General features: G+C 45.9%; 1 protein-coding gene across 1 annotated transcript; it reads right to left on the bottom strand.

Annotated features, from left to right (window-relative positions):
* Positions 1-3,387: 3,387 nt before the first annotated feature.
* Positions 3,388-14,872, bottom strand: LOC146335405 (arylacetamide deacetylase-like 4). The gene is made up of 4 exons (XM_084822249.1): positions 14,677-14,872; positions 12,037-12,250; positions 8,230-8,293; positions 3,388-5,059 (listed from the first exon to the last, which is right to left on the bottom strand). The coding sequence occupies exons 1-4, from the start codon at positions 14,851-14,853 to the stop codon at positions 4,285-4,287; spliced, it is 1,230 nt and encodes a 409-aa protein (XP_084678375.1). The 5' UTR covers positions 14,854-14,872; the 3' UTR covers positions 3,388-4,284.
* Between the last annotated feature and the right edge of the window lie 3,081 nt (positions 14,873-17,953).

Here is a 17,953-nt window from a genome sequence, read left to right as displayed (position 1 = left end):
AGGCGGCCACCTTGCTGAAGCTAAGCAGGTCTGGGTCTGGTCAGTGGTTGGAGGGGAGACCACCTGGGGACCCCATGGAGCCACCTTGAGTTCCATGTTGGAAGAAAGGTGGGATATAAATGTAATAGGTTAAATCAATCAATCAGTCAATCAATCAAATGTGCAGAGCAGATTCAGGAAGAATGGAACACAGAGCAGAATGGGGGGCGAATGATGAAGGAACTGAATGAGAGAAACTCTCTCATTCCTAAAATAAGTGAAAGAAACCAGTTAGACAGAGGGCATGAAGGGAAGAGGCATCTGATTACTGCAACACGATGTATTTGGTCGGCCCTTGAAGATGACTTGGAAGCTTCAAGTAGTGCAGAATGTGACTGCCAGAATTTTAACTGGTACAGCCAGATGAAATTACACCAATAGTGAGAGAGTTACATTAGCTGCTTATTTGATCTAAGCCCAATTCAAAGCACTGGTACGTATCCTTAAAGCTCTAAATGGCTTGGGATCCATAAGAACATAAGAAGAGCCCTGCTGGATCAGACCAAGGGTCCATCTAGTCCAGCATTCTTTTCACACAGTGGCCAACCAGCTGTCAACTGTGAACCCACATGTAGGGCATGAGCACAATAGCACCCTCCCACCCATGTTCCCCAGCAACTGGTGTACATAGGCTCAATGCCTCTGGTTCTGGACGTAGCACATAGCCATCAGGACTCATAGCCATTGATAGCCTTTTCCTCTAGGAATTTGTCCAACCCCCTTTTAAAGCCATCCAAATTGGTGTTCATCACTACGTCCTGTGGTCACAAATTCCATAGCTGAACTATGTGCTGTGTGAAGAAGCCCTTCCTTTTATCTGTCCTGAATCTCCCACCAATCAGCTTCATAGGATGACCCTGGGTTCTAGTATTCTGAGAGAGGGAGAAAAATGTCTACATATCCACATTCTGCACACCATACATAATTTTGTAGGCCTCTATCATGTCTCCCCTTACCCTCCTTTTTTCCCCCCAAGCTAAACAATCCCAGCTTTTGTAATCTTCTCTTATGGGGGAGATGCTCCAGCCCCTTGATCATTATAGTTGCCCTCCTCTGCACTTTTTCCAGCTCTACAATATCCTTTTATTGGTGTGGTGACCAGAAAATGGACACAGTATTCTAAGTGTGGCCACACCATAAATTTGTATAGGGCCAGTAGGATATTGGCAATTTTATTCTCAATTCCTTTTCTAATTATGCCTAATATGGAGTTTGCCTTACAGCAGCCGCACACTGGGTTGACATCTTCATTGAGCTGTCCACCACAACTCCCAGATCTCTTTCTTGGTTGGTCACCGCTAGCTCAGATCCCATCAGGCTATACTTGAAGTTGGGATTTTTTGCCCCAACGTGCATCATTTTACACTTGCTTACAATGAACCGCATTTGCCATTTAGATGCCCATTCTCCCAGTTTGGAGAGATCCTTTTGGAGCTCTTCACAATCCCTTTTTGTTTTAACCACCCTGAATAATTTGGTGTCATCGGCAAACTTGGCCACTTCACTGCTCATTCCTAATTCCTGATCATTTATCAATACGTTGAAAAGCATTGGTCTGGATACAGATCCCTGTGGGACCCCACTGTTTGCTTCCCTCCATTGGGAGAACTTAGAATTTCTTCCTACTCTCTGCTTTCTGTTCTTTAACCAGTTACCAATCCATAAGAGGACCTATCCTCTTATACCATGACTGCTAAGTTTGCTCAGGAGTCTTTGGTGAGGGACTTTGTCAAAAGCCTTTTCAAAGTCCAAGTAAACAATGTCTACTGGATCAGCCCTGTCTACATGTTTATTGACAATCTCAAAGAACTCTACATGGTTAGTGAGACAGGACTTACCTTTGCGGAAGCCGTGCTGATTCTTTCTTTCATTTTATATGCTTACCAATGTTATCTTTAATAATGCCTTCAACCCATTTACTCAGAACAGACGTTAAGTTAACAGGCCTGTAATTTCCCAGATCTCCCCAGGATCCTTTTTTGAAAATTGGTGTTACATTGGCCATCTTCCAGTCCTCTGGTATAGAGGCTGATCTTAGGGACATATTTCATATTTTGGTTAGAAGTTCAGCAATTTCATATTTCAGTTCTTTGAGAACCCTAGTATGGATAGTATCTGGGCCCGGTGACTTATTTGCTTTCAATTTATCAATATAGTTGAGAATTCATCTTTTGTCACACTATTCCCCTCAGTTCCTCAGACTCCCTTCCTGAAAAAATCAGTTCAGGCACAGGTATCTGTCCTATATCTTCTGCAGTGAAGACAGATGAAAAGAATTCATTCAGCTTCTCTGCAATCTCCTTATCCTCCTGCAGTACTCCTTTAACTCCATTGTCAACCAATGGTCCAACTGCCTCCCTAGCTGGTTTTCTGCTTCTGATATATTTAAAGAATTCTTGATTTTTGGCCTTGTTGTTGTTAGCGATATGCTCTTCAAAATGCTTTTTTGCATCTCTTATTGTCTGCTTGCATCGCCTTTGTGAGTTATTGTTATTGTGAGTATGGAGTAGGGATGCAAGAGGTCCCCACCCTGGCTTCCTTGCCCTGTTAATAAACTCGCACAGTTGCTTAACTTGCTTGTTTGCTGATGCTTTGTCACCGGGGCTGAGATGCTTCCTCACTGGGGAAGCATCTCAGTTGGACAGCTCACTTGGACAGCTGGCTCCCTCACAAGCGTGCCTCCTTATTTGTATAGGCCCCACTGCTGTGACAGTGAATCTGATTGGAGGGCCTCATTTGAAAAGCAAGGGAGGCTGTGTGAAAACTCCTGATCAGCACTGGATTTCAGTGGCTGGGAATGTAGGTCAGTTGGGTCCCCAGGGAATGGTGCTTCCTATTTAGGAAGGAAGACTGTTAGCAATAGTGAATGGGAGACCTGTTGAGGGGAGATCCTCTATTCATTGGAGGGGACAGCAGACAAAGGGTAGGTGATTTGGGAAGGCTGTGGCTTACAAGGTCTGGATCCTTTTTCTGCATGCTCTTTAAAACTTAAATGATATGCCGAACCCTTTAAACTTGCCTTATTTGGTGAACTGCTTTTTAAGGTCTAAAGCCTCAGCCTAAACTGAGTCCAATCTGAATTCATTCTGAATCCAAATTGCCTAATGGCGCATCTCTCCCTTTACCAACCGCCCCTTCTCTACAGGTCTTCAGAGCGGGCTCTTCCCTGGGTTCCTTTGCTAGGAGAAGAAACATGTTATGTAAGAACAAGGCAGAGGTCCTTCTCTGGTGGTGGTGCCCCATTTCTGGTGTATCCTCCCTGCAGAAACTCGACTGGAACCAGCAAGGCTCTCCTTTTGCTACCAGGCTCTCCTGTTTGTATACTTTTTGTTTGTTTTTATTGAGATGTTGTATGGATTTATTGGATTATACTGTGGCATCTTTTGCTCCTCATGCCTGTTGTATGCTGCCATTCAAATCTATTAAATGTATGTATCTAACCCTTTTGATAGATAATAAACCATGTGGTCATAAAAATATTCTGCTTCTGTAATTTTAGATTGGTAATTGTAAAAGGCAGTGTGACAAATAAACTATTTTGGTGGTGGGACTTGAATCCAGGTCTCCTGCTCCAAAAGAACAACTCCTTAACCACACCCCCACAGTGAGTGATAGACATGTTTCCAATCCATTTATGAACAAAACACTGCACTTTCCCCAGCAAGCACACCCCTTCAGTGACTGACATAATAATTCTTTTTCTTCTTCATCCTGCACCTCCCTGTCCATCACCACCTGCGATGTCCACCACATTATGTGACAATTTTTAAAAGTATATTTTGAGTTCTTTACTGGCTTTGAGCCTGAGCATGCTCTCCCTTTTCCTTTGGCTCTTCAACTGCCAGTTGGGAGGACCCATCAAGACCTTTAAAATATATACTGGATGCCAGGAAGCCTAAATCTTGCTGCTTCATCAATACCCATTCCCCAAGGGAACAACAACAACAAAAACCCTTCTCTCTCTCTTCTATTGGCTTTTCAATTCCCCGGGGTTTGTTGTTGTTGTTTGGTTCAACTATCACGGTCATATCAACCACAGATACATACATCCACCAAAATACATAAATACTGATATACATACAAAATCTAGCATACACATTGTTGAAAATAATAAAAAGACACTAATAAAACCTTGCATTAGGAGATACTTGTAACTATATAACAAATAAAACTACTGTTGTATTAAAGCTTTCAAATTAAATTACATCTACCAGCTTGACCTCCACAAATGCATCAGCTCCTGCTCTACAAGCCTCTGATGTAGTTAACAACACTGTCTATCCCTCTTTTACAGCATGAAAAACTTAGCAGCCAATGATTAATGACACTGAGGCACCCATGGAATCCATCTTCAAGGTGGTGCCAGGATACTGGTACATCATTGTCCTCTAATCGTTTCTTGTACAAGATTGCATCATCTCTCAGGACATCATATTGAACAGTCAAAATGAAAGTCTGTGGAAGCTGTCGAATCGTGGCATCCTCAACTAACAGTGGAGAAAGCAGTGGGCCGCACAACTGGTCTACAACATCTAGCATATCACCGAAAGGGCGTCTGGGGATTGCAGCTTGGATCTCTCTTCTCTTGAATTCATCGGGTATATTATCTGGGCTTAGCCATTTCCTATATTTCATTTTCATGACATTCGAGATGTGGGATCCATCCAAAACACACTCCTCTATTGGTACATATTTCTGGAGATATTGTAATGCAAACATCACAGTGTGCTTCTGAGTCAAAGGAGGCACATGAGCATTTTGCCTATATGAAGGCAAATTACATTTCACACACTGAAGAACAGGGTAGATCAATATCTGAGCAAGCAGCTTGGGAACATCATCCCTCTCTGCAACCATCTGGCAAACGGAAGCTGTAAGTAAACCCCCAAAGCTGTCTCCACAAATTATGATGCGGTCAGGATCCACCCCATAGTCTTCTGCATGTTTCATAAAATGTATGGCGACATCCAAGCATTGCTGAAATTGCACGGGATAGGGCTGCTCAGGAGACAGAGTATACCTGTGAAATCAAGGGCCGCTTTTTTTAGGAACCTTATCCTGCTTCATTTGGTGGTAGAACACAATAACTATGCCCAGCATCAGGGTAGAAGTACAGTGAGTCTAAAACCTGCGTCTAAAATACTGTTTTGTTTGGGGCTTCATTTTGCTTTGTTAAAAGCAAGGGATGTTTCTAAATTTTTCCTCATTTGAATTTCTCCCCCTCCCCCTTTTTTTTCTTCTAGTTCTGTGTTAATGGGTCTGGTTTCTAAAGAGGGGGGTGTTGTTTTAGGAAGGCTCCCTTACTGGGTGCTTAGATTTGTTTTGTATTCTATTTCTCAGAAGGCATTTTTATGAGAAAATGTCCAAAATTTTTCTTTTTCAAACCACCGGAATTTTCTCCAGGTATACTGTAGCATTTGGTTTCCTGCATTGAGCAGGGGGATGGACTTGATGGCCTTGTAGGCCCCTTCCAACCCTACTATTCTATTCTATGATTTTTTGGTGTGGTCACCACCATCCTGTGACACCCAGCCCCCCCCCCACACACACACACACACAGAGCTTCAGAATGACCATAACTCTGGAGCATTCTGGAGAATTTTTTAAAAAATGTTCTTGCAATGGCAAGAAAGTAGGGATGTATGAAAGTCACTTACCTTTTCGAAGGGGGTGATTCGCAGTGGGGGGGAGGCACTCCGTCCTTCCCCCTGAAATTCTAGCCGGGGGGGAGGTGCTCCGTCCCCCCCCCCGAATCCTAGCCAGCCAGGTCTACAAATGGCGGCGGCCATAGCCGCCGCCATTTGCGTCCTTGCAGTCAGCCGTGATAGGCTACGTAAATGTTTACGTAGCCTATCACGGCTGATTTAAAAGAAAAAAAAACGCATGTACGCAAATGGCGGCGCCCATGGGCGCCGCCATTTGCGTTCCTTATTTTGACACGTCTTAGTCTACGTAAACATTTACATAGACTAAGACGGCGAAAATAAGGGGAACACAAATAGCGTAGCGTCTACGCTATTTGCGTTCCCCTTATTTTCGTCGTCTTCGTCTACGTAAATGTTTACATAGACTAAGACGTGTCAAAATAAGGAATGCACATGGCGGTGCCCATTGGGCATGTGTTTTTTTCTTTTAAATCAGCTGTGATAGGCTACGTAAACATTTACGTAGCCTATCACGGTATTTTTAAAAAATCTAGCCGTGATAGGCTACATAAATCTTTACGTAGCCTATCACTTTTTTTGTTTTGTTTTTTTTTTTACTGGAAATGGCGGCGGTGGCAGCCGGTCGGAAGACCAGCTGCCGCCAGGAAGATTTGCCCAAGGTAAGTCCCGCCCCAGGGGGAGGGCGGGGGGGTGGCAGACCGTTTCACCACCGATTTTGGGGGGCCGAATGCACTGGCATTCGGCCTCCCCGAGATTTGTGGAGAAATTCTCTGACATCCCTACAAGAAAGTGAGAAAAAGACAGCAAGAAAGAGAGAGAGAAAGAACAAATGAACCTTCAGGAAAAGAGAAATAAGCTGTGCAGTTTTCGCTGCTTGTTGTGGGCCCTATCCTCAAGAACATGTTTGATCATTTCAACTCCTTCTGGAGAAATTCAGCAAAATGGTTCCCCAGTTTCCTCACGGATACAGGGTAGAATTTCAAGAGGCTGTGTGTGTCCATAATACTTGGCATATTATGTAGCTGGCGCAACTTTTGGTTACTTTAGTGCATTTGTTTCTTCCTCTCTCTCTCCCTCTCCCTCCCTCCCTCTCTCCCTCCCTCTCTCTGTCAGTAATGCACCAAGAAAGCGCTGCAAAAGGAAAGGAAGAAAAAAGCAGATGCTTGATGTGATTGTAGTCTATGTACAATTGTATGAAGAGTCTTTCTGAGTGATGTTTAGCCAGTGCATAGGTGCAGATCTGAGAAAACATTGTATAAAATATTCATGGTTCAAGCATGTGTATATTCACATGAGAAACATTGGTAATCTTTTATCAAATAAGTGTGTGTGTGTGTGTGAGAGAGAGAGAGAGAGAGAGAGAGAGAAGTGGGGTATGTAGGGCAGGGAGACCCAAATCAACAGAAGAAATGGGCATTTTCCTGTTCAAACTGGAATCCAGGACAAATGGATGGTAAGGTAGAGAGGAACAGAGAAAGCATAGAGGAAGGAAATGGAGGCACGCTCAGGGCCGTCCCCACAAAATGCACATACAATGTGGGTTCATGTCACTAAGGCACCATAGTTCTTTGCAAAAGTGAGGAGACCTGCCATTACAATGTGGGGTGCAGTACAATCTTAATTATGCCTCCTGAGAAGTAAGCCTCATTTGAATTAATTAGACTTACCGCCAGGGCAGCATTCATAGGATTACAGGCTAAGTAGGTCTTTTTTTCTCGTTTTGCAGGAGGAGGAGGAGGAATAATGCCGGATTGAACCAAATCCCTATCTAGTTCAGCATCTTGTTCCCAGAGAAGCCAACCAGATCTCAGTGGGAAGCCCACATGTGGGACATGAGTGCAACAGTACCTGTTCAACTGGTATACGTATAGCCTCCAAACCATCCATTTTGACTGGTAGGAATTGGTACCATTATCCTCCATGAATTTGTCTTATCCCTTTTGAGAACCATTGATGCTGGTGGCCATCACAACATCTTGTAGAAGCGAAATCAATCTTGTTTCTGATGAGATGGCTGGATTTTCAGACCGAAGCTCATTCTGTCCCCCTTGCACATATTTGTGGGTGTTTTGTTCTTGTTGTTTAACGTTCACATGGAAATTCACACTTTTTGGTGCGCATTTCATCTTTTCTGCAAATATACACATTCCTGTGCATTTCCTTTTCAGAAATGCACATTTTCTCCAGGTACTTTCCATTGATGAAGTGAATGTTTGTGTGTGCTTTTGTCTAATCTATACACAGTTTGTGCACAGTTTTCACTCATATGCACATCATTCACCAACAAACTGTGTGTATCTTGCTTGGTAAAGTGCTGATTTCAGTAAGCAGCTCTGTCTCAGCTCTCTTATTGGCTCAGGAGGGCAAACACAGTGAATTCACATTAAAACTGGGACACAACTAATTCCTCACCCATCTCTATCCATAGGCATCTGGTTTTCCACTGTGGGAAACAGGATGCTGGACTCAATAAGCTTTTGGTCTAATTCAGCAGGGCTCTTCTTATGTTCTAATCTTCACTTACCCAACTGACAAAACCACTGAGTCACTCTCCTTGGAAATATAGCAGCACATTCTTTCATAGGAACCTAGAAAAGAAATGAAAATCTCACAAAATAATCATGTTCTTGAATATCTATCATCTATACTGTGTTTCTGAATGTTCGAAGCATTTTACACACTATTTCAAGAATTACTGCAAGAGCTCTGCATGGTGGGTCATTCTGATGATCTCCCATATTGTGGACTGTGGGGCTGGGAGAATCGTGGCTTGTCCAAGTCTTCTCATCAGGCTGGTGGTTGAGTCAACATTTACCCTGGAGATCAAACCATTCACTAGAGCCGTGCAGAGACCCCCCGATCCGACTCGGACGCTGCTTCGTGACTTCGAAGGCGGACCCGATTTGGCTTGGGCTGAATTGTGGGGTGGGGATGACCTGACTCAGCCATGAACCTGAAGTGGGATTCGGATCCCAAACCCCTCTTCAGGTCCCCCCCCGATGCCCCCGCACAGCCACCCAGCTCCTTACCTTGCCACCGCCTCTTCCTCCTCCATCCCACCTTCTCCACCGCGGCCTTCTCTGCCTTCGCTGCCACCTTCTGCATGTTCTTCACCTTTGCCACTGCCTTCTACTCGCTGCCACCTTCTCTGTCTTCGCTGCTGCCATCGTCATCGCCGCCACCAGCTCCTGAGGGCTAGACACACGCTGACTCTTACCTGGAAGTTCCTGGAAGTTACCATTTTAAAAATGGCGACTCCCTTCAAGAAGAGTTGGTGCGCGTCCAGGCCTCAGGACCTGGTGGCCTCAATGACAGTGCTGGCGGCGAAGACAGCAGTGATGATGGAGGTGGCGGATGAGGAGAAGGTGGCGGCGGTGGTGGCAGCAGAGGTGGGTGGCTCAGGTAAGGACCTGGAGGTGCCAGCGCAGCTGGGCCAGGGGTGCCACAAATCTGAAGTACACTGAGCACTTCGGAGAGCCTCCGACCTGCTCCGGGTCTCTTTGTGAATTCCAGTGAATTCGGCTCCCCAGAATCCATGGCGGAAAGGAGCAACCCGCCCCACCACCCCGCGAAAGCACCCCGGAATGGAGCCTACCTGGCGGCGGCTCCAGCTGTGGCTTTGGCTCCGGCGGTGGCTCCAGCAGTGAAGGCGGCAGCTCCAGCCGCTGCTGGGCTGCTGTGGACGCAAATGGCGTCCTGAGTAGGGGACACCATTTGCGTCCCTATGGTAGCCCATGATAGGCTACGTAAATATTTACATAGCCCATCATGGCAAAAGCGGGGATGCAAATGGCATCCCCTACGGCACTTGCGTTCCCATTTTCTCCGTGATAGGCTACATAAATATTTACGTAGCCTATCACGGCTCAGTGAAGGGACGCAAATGGCGGCTGGTGTAGCGGCCACCATTTGCGGCCGCAGCCCGACAGTGGCCGGAGCTGCCGCTGCCGCCAGAGCGGCCGCTGCTGCTGCCAAAGCCACCACCGCTACCGCTGCCGCTGCTGGAGCTGCCACCGCCACAGCTCGGTGGTGGGGCAGGGTGCTCTGTTCTGCCATGGATTCCGGGGGGCCGAATTCACTGGAATTCGGCCCCCCTGGGATCCGTGGCGGAATTCTCTGACATCCCTAGTAGCTGTGCACTGAATTATAGGTCCACAGTCCTTAAGTGTAACTATAATAAGGAACAGGAGCTTCAGTTGCATAGACCAGGCTTCAAAAGCCCTCCAGATATTTTTGACTTCAACTCCCATCAGCTCCTGCCTGTTCTTATGGCTTAAAAGTAGGGGTGTACAAAACCCCGCTTACCTGGCTCCACTGGGCTCCGCAGGTGGGGGGAGGCACTCCGTCCCTCCCCCCGGAATCCTGGCCGGCCGGCTCTGCTCTGCGGCCAAGCTGGACATCCGGCCGCTGGGCAGCCCTGCAGGGACGCAAATGGCAGCTGTTGTAGCCGCCACCATTTGTGTCCCTGCAGTGAGCCGTGATACGCTACGTAAATATTTACATAGCCTATCACACCAGGGGGAAAACCCCAGCATACGCAAATGGCGGTAGCCGCCGCCATTTGCATAGGCTGGGTTTTTTTTCCCCTTGCTGTGATAGGCTACGTAAATATTTACGTAGCCTATTGCGGCGGGGGGGGGAAACCCAGCGTACGCAAATGGCGGTAGGTGCCGCCATTTGCGTACCCTGGGGTTTTCCCCGCCCCTGCCGTGATAGGCTACGTAAATACTTATGTAGCCTATCACGGCCTCCGCAGGGACGCAAATGCATTAGCCCTGCATTAGCCGTGATAGGCTACGTAAATATTTACGTAGCCTGTCATGGCTGAAGAGGAAGACGCGAATGGCGGCCACAGGACGGCCGCCATTCACACAGCAGCGCAGATGGGAGCAGGTAAGTGCGCCATTTCGTGCGCCTTTCATGGGGTGGGGGCGGCGGGCACTTCATCCCGCACGCCTTTCGTGGGTTGCAGGGGCTACGTTCCACGACGGTTTTCAGGGGGACAAATGCACTGGCATTCGGCCTCACGGAGATCCATCGCGGAATTCTCTGACAGTAGGCGAATGGCTCTGGCTGGCAAGAAGCAGCCGAGTGCCGTTCCGCCTCCAGCCCTCCTGGAGTGGAGGTAAAGTGGTCCCGATCTGCTACGGATTCCTGAGGCCAGATTCCAAAGAACCCAGCCTCATTTACATCCACAGCAGATTTCTCTGACATCCCTAGTGTTAGGGGAAATTATTAAAAGGAGAGTGCTGCGCCTTGTTAGGGAACCTCTACATGAAGTTCCCATGTGGCTCTATATAGTACTGTGTAAATTTACAAATTTTAGCTGGAGATCCAGAATGTTAAGTTTATTCCATATGATCTGGTTTAACTTACACGTGTTATCTTTATATTGATATCCAGTATCTTATGGGAAATGTTTGTTTTGTGAAGGGATTTAGGATTTCACTGTATATTTACACGTTTAGGATTCCACTGTATATTTACACGTTTAGGATTCCACTGTATATTTACACGTTTAGGATTCCACTGTATATCTACACGTTTAGGGTTCCACTGTATATTTACACGTTTAGGATTCCACTGTATATTTCTCTACTTTTGCTACCATTGCTGCAGGCCTCCCCAACCTTTTTGTGGGCACATTCGGAATTCTGAGTGAGTGATACGAGTGCTCTCACAAAATAGCTGGCATGGGGGGTTGAACATTCATAAAATGGCTGCCATGGTGGGCGTAGCTGGTCATATAACTCTCATTTCCGAGAAGGCAAGTGGGGAGACTAAAAGAAAAGTAACATGCCCAAGAATCTAAGTATAAGGCAGAAGTGGGTCTGAACTCCAACACACAAAACCACACTTTAGGACCCAAGTACAGATGGTGCTGGAGGGCAGGACTTTGGTTTGCAGCATGTCAGCACCCCAGTTTAAAAATAATTCATAGAAGTATCTGAAGTAAGGAAATTTAAAAATCAGGAGTGGCAGGGAGCCTGGCAGGCTCCAAGAGAGTGTCCACAGAGACATGGGTGACCATGGACAAGATGTTGGAGACCCCAGTATTAATGTATAGATGCAAAGCCAATAATTCTAGAATACAGGTCCAATATCAAGCACTTCAGACAATTACATTCATTATAGTGGGGGTTATACAAGGATTCAACATGAAACCAGGTTCATTTGAACCCCTCCCAGACTTTAAATAAAAGAAGGTAGAACATAAATGGCATATCGTAGAAATATATATCCCCTTGTGCCCAACCCACATTTACAGTGTGACTTCTCGTAAAACAGAAGGGTGCAGTTTTAAAGAATCCGGCTCATTCTATTTCCTTACCAATGCTTCCCAAGGTGCCAGCTCCCCCATGTATGAAAAGAACCCCCCTCTGTGCAGGCTGCAAGGCTTTGGGCTGATATAACCTCACTGGGATACCCTCAACACGTAGATGCTTGATGGACAGTTCAGGATCACTGGAAGGGGGGAATAGATCCTCCATTAATTTCACAAAGCTGTACTCATTGCAGAGTCCTATTTTCCAAAGAACATAGTCCTGTTTGAGAGGAGAGAAAGAAGATATATTAAGGATGAGTAGATTGAATATCCCTTGTCTTTCCAAATGGACGTGCATTCAGGAGCAAGAATTCTAAAGGTAATCATCCATTTGTTAAAGAGTTAAGGTTGGCTAAATTTCAGACATCCTCCCAGGAAGAAACAATCAGCAGCAAATTTAACTCTAGAATTCTCTATGGCCATAAGATGCTTACATGAATAGAATAGAATAGAATAGAATAGAATAGAATAGAATAGAATAGAATAGAATAGAATCATAGGGTTGGAAGGGGCCTACAAGACTATCAAATCCAACCCCCTGCTCAATGCAGGAAGCCTGATTCCCAGGCGGTCTCCCATCCAAGGACTAACCAGGGCTGACCCTGCTTAGCTTCCAAGATCAGACGAGGTCGGGCACATCCAGCCCTTTGCTCAAGGTCATAGAATCATAGGGTGGAAAGGGGCCTACAAGACCATCGAGTCCAACCCCCTGCTCCATGCAGGAAGCCTGATTCCCAGGCGGTCTCCCATCCAAGGACTAACCAGGGCTGACCCCGCTTAGCTTCCAAGATCAGACAAGATCAGGTGCATCCAGCCCTTTGTTCAACATCATAGAATCATAGGGTGGGAAGGGACCCACGAGACCCTCGAGTCCAACCCCCTGCTCAGTGCAAGAAGCCTGATTCCCAGGCAGTCTCCCATCCAAGTACTAAACAGAGCTGACCCTGCTTAGCTTCCGAGATCAGACGAGATCAAATCTCACCTTTCTCCAAGGCCCCGCTCCAGTGTTTCTGCAGGGGAACCCAGTTAGGGAAGGCTTATGTTTGTGTGCGAGTTTGTGTGTGTGTGTGTGTGTGTGTGTGTGTGTGTTAAGCAATTGAGGATAACACTTCATGCATCTGATGAAGTGGAATCTAGTCTATGAAAGCATGTGTCTTAATTAAAGCTGCATTGGAGTGCCCCTTTAGTTAAGGAGAATTGCAAAAAGAAAAAAAGTTCCACCATTATAAGCTTCAATATACTATTGGTTATAAAAATTAGACCCATTAAGTTGCAACTTGGCATCCATGATCTACCCCATGATAAATGTATAAAATGTGTGCCACACCAATCCAATCCAATCACAATCTTGTGACAGGTACAGTAAGTGCTGAAAAATAGACACATTGGCCCCTTTTACTTGAAGCTGCAGGATGGTGTATCAAATATTTATTTCAAATGTTGGTGAAAACTACTGATGAACTTTATTCAGGCTTGTCAAGGAGGCATGGCTTTCATTGGCTGGATGAAGTTATGATTGGCCATTCAAAGGTTATTCAGTTTCTCTGCCCCATTCTAGCCCATGGCAGCTGCTGCTGGCAGAGTTGTATCAGGCATGCTCAGTTTCATTCTGAAGCTAGAACGCTGCCAGTACTTCAATGTTTTCAGAGGGATTCTATGTTGAAATCTACTGCATTCTATGTGTGCAATGCCTGTTCCTTCAGTTTAGGGTTCAGTTTAGGATCATTCCGATTTAGGAATGCTAGTTGATTCTAACTGGAAGGACCAGGTTTTATGACATAAAGATTCCTCTAGCAACAAAGTAATGCATAGATGCTTCATAAGGCAAGACAGGACCAGGACAACACAGGGCATGTTTGCAGGTCCCAGGACAACCCATTGTCCTCATCTGCATTTGGGGCTGAAAGACCAAGGAAAGGTGTGGGTGCATGGAGGGTAAATTGTAAGCAAAGACAGTTTGTGACATGCACAACACCATTACTGATCACAGCACACATTTATTAAGGTATCAGCCTTAACTTCCAAGTTCCTGGCTTTCTTTTGCTCGAGCAAATATTAGACAGTTTTAACTCTGGTCTTAAACCAGCAGGTTTTTGGACTTTACATAAAACTGTTAGTCCTTAAGGTGACACTGGGCTCTTTTTCATTGGTTGCTATCAGCTTCACTGCTTCAGCTGAGAAGGCAATTAAAGAAACTGCAGCAGGATCAAACAAGACAGAAGTTGTCTGACTGGAATAGTGAGTCTGAGAGAAACAAGGAAGGGCAGACAAGAAAGCAGTGAGCGCTGCCATTTGATGGAGTAGAGGCCACAAAAAGAGTTTGGGGACTGCTAGCCAAAGTAGAGGTATGATGGTTTTCCTAAGTGAGCTAAGGCAACCACCAGCCTGATAGAGCCAGGTAGGTGGTTCCTTGTTCCATCATCTCTCTGCCACACCAGAGTAATGGTTGCTAGGAGGATCACAAGTCATGTACATAGCTAAACCTTGAGCAGTACAGGAGTCATACTGCAGTGATGTGACTCCCTGGGCTTTAGGGTACAGAAGTGGCAAGAAAATCAACTCACATTTATCTTTCTGTCCTGGTGGAACAGCCTTCTACACTGATTTCCTAACACAAACCAAAGTTGAGAAAAGAAGGGAACTTACCATTGAAAACAGGAAAATCACTGCAAAATAGAAACACTTCAGCTTGTGAGGTTCACAAATGGCATGAGGGAATTCTGAGGTGGAAAGGCAGTAATGGGTTGTCCAGGCCAGGAGGAGGAGGACAAATAAAGCCCCAAGTTCTGCTACAATGGTTAAGAGAGCCCAAAGAAGATCCATTCCGTTCACAGAGTGGAAGCACAATGCGATCATGTCTCCAAAAAAAAAAAAAACGTGGGAGTGGCAGCAGACTCATTTAATGTCATTAACCTATCAGGAAGTTGCTTCCCTTTCACAACTTTTTTTAAAAAAAATTCAGCAATAGAAAACTATGAAAGTTCAGTGATGTGAGAACCAATTCTTCCTCTCACATCCAAGTTTAAAGTAGGAGCATGAGAACATGAAGTGCTATGCTCATCAAGAGCAAAGGCCAATGTCATTCAGCATTCTTATCACACAGTGGCCAACCAGATGCCTATGGAAAGCTCACAAGTAGGACATGAATGTAATATTTATTATTTATTTATTTGATTTATTAGCCACACATCTGGCCAGCTACCCGGCCACTCTAGGCAACGTACAATACTAATAACAAATTGACATAGCAACATCCTCCAGCTCGTGTTTCCCAGCAGCATGTGCACGGTGATGAAACACTCCGGGGGGGGGCGGGGGGAGAAGTATTTGGGCGCAATCCTATGAAGATAGTCAGCAGTTTCCAAACTCAGAGGCCGCTGAATATGAAATGCAGGGTGGCAGGAGCATAGAGGCAATCTTTGCCTCTGTTCCCCAGCCACTCTGCAATTCTTCTAGATGGGCAATTTTTGCCAGGAGCACTTCCAAGGGGGAGGGGGAAGGGCTGGGGTAGCCATAGGAAACATCGTATGGCCGATGATCCCTGCCCCTGGGAACACCCCTTTTCACATCTCCATGCTCCGTTTCCAAGCACAGAGACATAGCAAGAACTGTGCCGGCTATGAGGGGGATGGGGCGGGGAGTGCAGTTTCTGGGCTCTGAGGTCAGAGCCCTGTTCCCACCCTCAGAGCCCAGAAACCGATCCGCCCTATGTGCCTCCCCTCCCGACTCTCTCTAGGGGTCATAGGATTGCTTTCATAATGTGATTGTTGTTATGTGATGTGACTTGTGTGGTGTATAACTTCCTCCTACAGAAGGTAGAGGAAGGAACTAGAGGATTGGCTATCCTTGACTTGATCCTAACCAGCAGAGATGACTTAGTGGATAAAGTAGCAGGTACAGGAACTCTGGGGGAAAGCGACCATGTTATACTTGAGTTCTTGGTTCTAAAGGAAGCAAAAGTGTACAAAATTCAAAGTGATCTTGATAGACTGGAGTGCTGGGCAGAAAACAACAGAATGACATTTAATAGGGATCAATGCCAAGTTCTGCACCTAGGAAAAAGAAACCAAATGCACAGTTACAAGATGGGGCATACGTGGCTCAACAACACTACAAGCGAGGAGGATCTTGGAATTGTTGTAGATCACAAGCTGAATATGAGCCAACCATGTGATGTGGCTGCAAAAAAGGCAAATGCATTTTGGGGCTGCATTCATAGAAGCATAGCTTCCAAATCCCGGGAAGTACTAGTTCCCCTCTACTCAGTACTGGTTAGGCATCAGCTGGAGTACTGTGTCCAGTTCTGGGCACGACACTTTAAGAAGGATGCAGACAAGCTGGAGAGGGTTCAGAGGAGGGCAACGAGGATGATCAGGGGACTGGAAACAAAGCGCTGTGAGAAGAGACTGAAAGAGCTGGGCATGTTTAGCCTTGAGAAGAGAAGACTGAGGGGAGATATGATAGCGCTCTTCAAGTACTTGAAAGGTTGTCCCAGAGAGGAAGGCCAGGATCTCTTCTCGATCATCCCAGAGTGCAGGACCCAGAATCATGGGCTCAAGTTACAGGAAGCCAGAGTCCGGCTGAACATCAGGAAAAACGTCCTGACTGTTAGAGCAATATGACAATGGAACCCATGACCTAGGGAGGTGGTGGGCTCTCCCACACGGCAGGCATTCAAGAGGAGGCTGGACCGCCATCTGTCAGGGATGCTCTGAATTGGAGTCCTGCACTGAGCAGGGGTTGGACTCGATGGTCTTGTAGGCCTCTTCCAACCCTGCTATTCTATGATTCTGTGATTCTATGTATTTATTTATTTGTTTGTTTGTTTGTTTATTTCATTTCTATACCGCCCAATAGCCGAAGCTGTCTGGGCGGTCGCAAAAATTAAAACCAAACAACACACAATAAAACAATTTAAAATATATAGAACATTAAAACCACAATATAACAATACAACCACAATAAAACCTAGCAGCAGTACAGGAGTTTAAAATACAGATTTAAAACAGCAAAGATAAAAATTTAGAAAGCTAAAATGCTAAAATGCCTGGGAAAATAAAAAGGTCTTCACCTGGCGCCGAAAGGAGTACAATGTAGGCGCCAGGCGAACCTCACTAGGGAGCTCATTCCAGAGCCGGGGTGCCACAACAGAAAAAGCCCTCCTCCTAGTAGCCACCCGCCTCACTTCCTTTGGCAGGGGCTCACGGAGAAGGGCCGCTGATGATGATCTTAAGGTCCGGGCAGGCACATATGGGAGGAGGCGATCCTTCAGGTAACCTGGCCCCAGGTTATTACATTACATGTAATATTTATTACATTTATATCCCACCTTTCTTCCACTGTGGAACTCAAGGTGGCTACATGTGGTTCTCAGGTGGTCTCCCTTCCCAGCACTGACCAGACCCAGACCTGCTTAGCTTCAGCAAGGTGGCTGCCTCATGTGCCTTCAGGCTATGCCCTGGAACTATACAAGCTTACGCACATCCTAACAAGACCTATGCACCTGCTTATATGAAATCTTCAGACATTGGCAAATACAGTGTCTGAGGCTACAAAGGTGTTTCCTGCACAAAGAGATCCACACTCAGACACCACTGAAGAGGAGAACACCACAATGGCACATTTATTGTGGCTTACAGAGATGCACACCTCAATAAATGCACAAGCTCATTTGGGGAAAATTAGCTGAGCAAATGGATTTGGTAACACTTAGCCCAACTGGGGATGCTCTAGCCTTCACCAAGTTATGCTTTGATGGGGAAAGTAGCTACATTCTTGTTGAAGCTGAGCTCCAGCCCTAAAAGTCGTTTTCAAGACTGTGAGATGGAGTCTTCCAGAGGCTTGAGGCACACCCATACATACACAGAGTTGAAAGAGGGAGTGGAGGCTCCAATTTGTACTAAGAACTTGCAAAAGCAATATA

This window comes from Heloderma suspectum, chromosome 15 (assembly GCF_057233095.1).
Source record: "Heloderma suspectum isolate Gila_16-S chromosome 15, 16-S_ref, whole genome shotgun sequence".
Taxonomy (NCBI): Eukaryota; Metazoa; Chordata; class Lepidosauria; order Squamata; family Helodermatidae; genus Heloderma; species Heloderma suspectum.
Note: the sequence above shows the minus strand (reverse complement) of the source record. Positions and strands in the feature narration are given on the sequence as shown.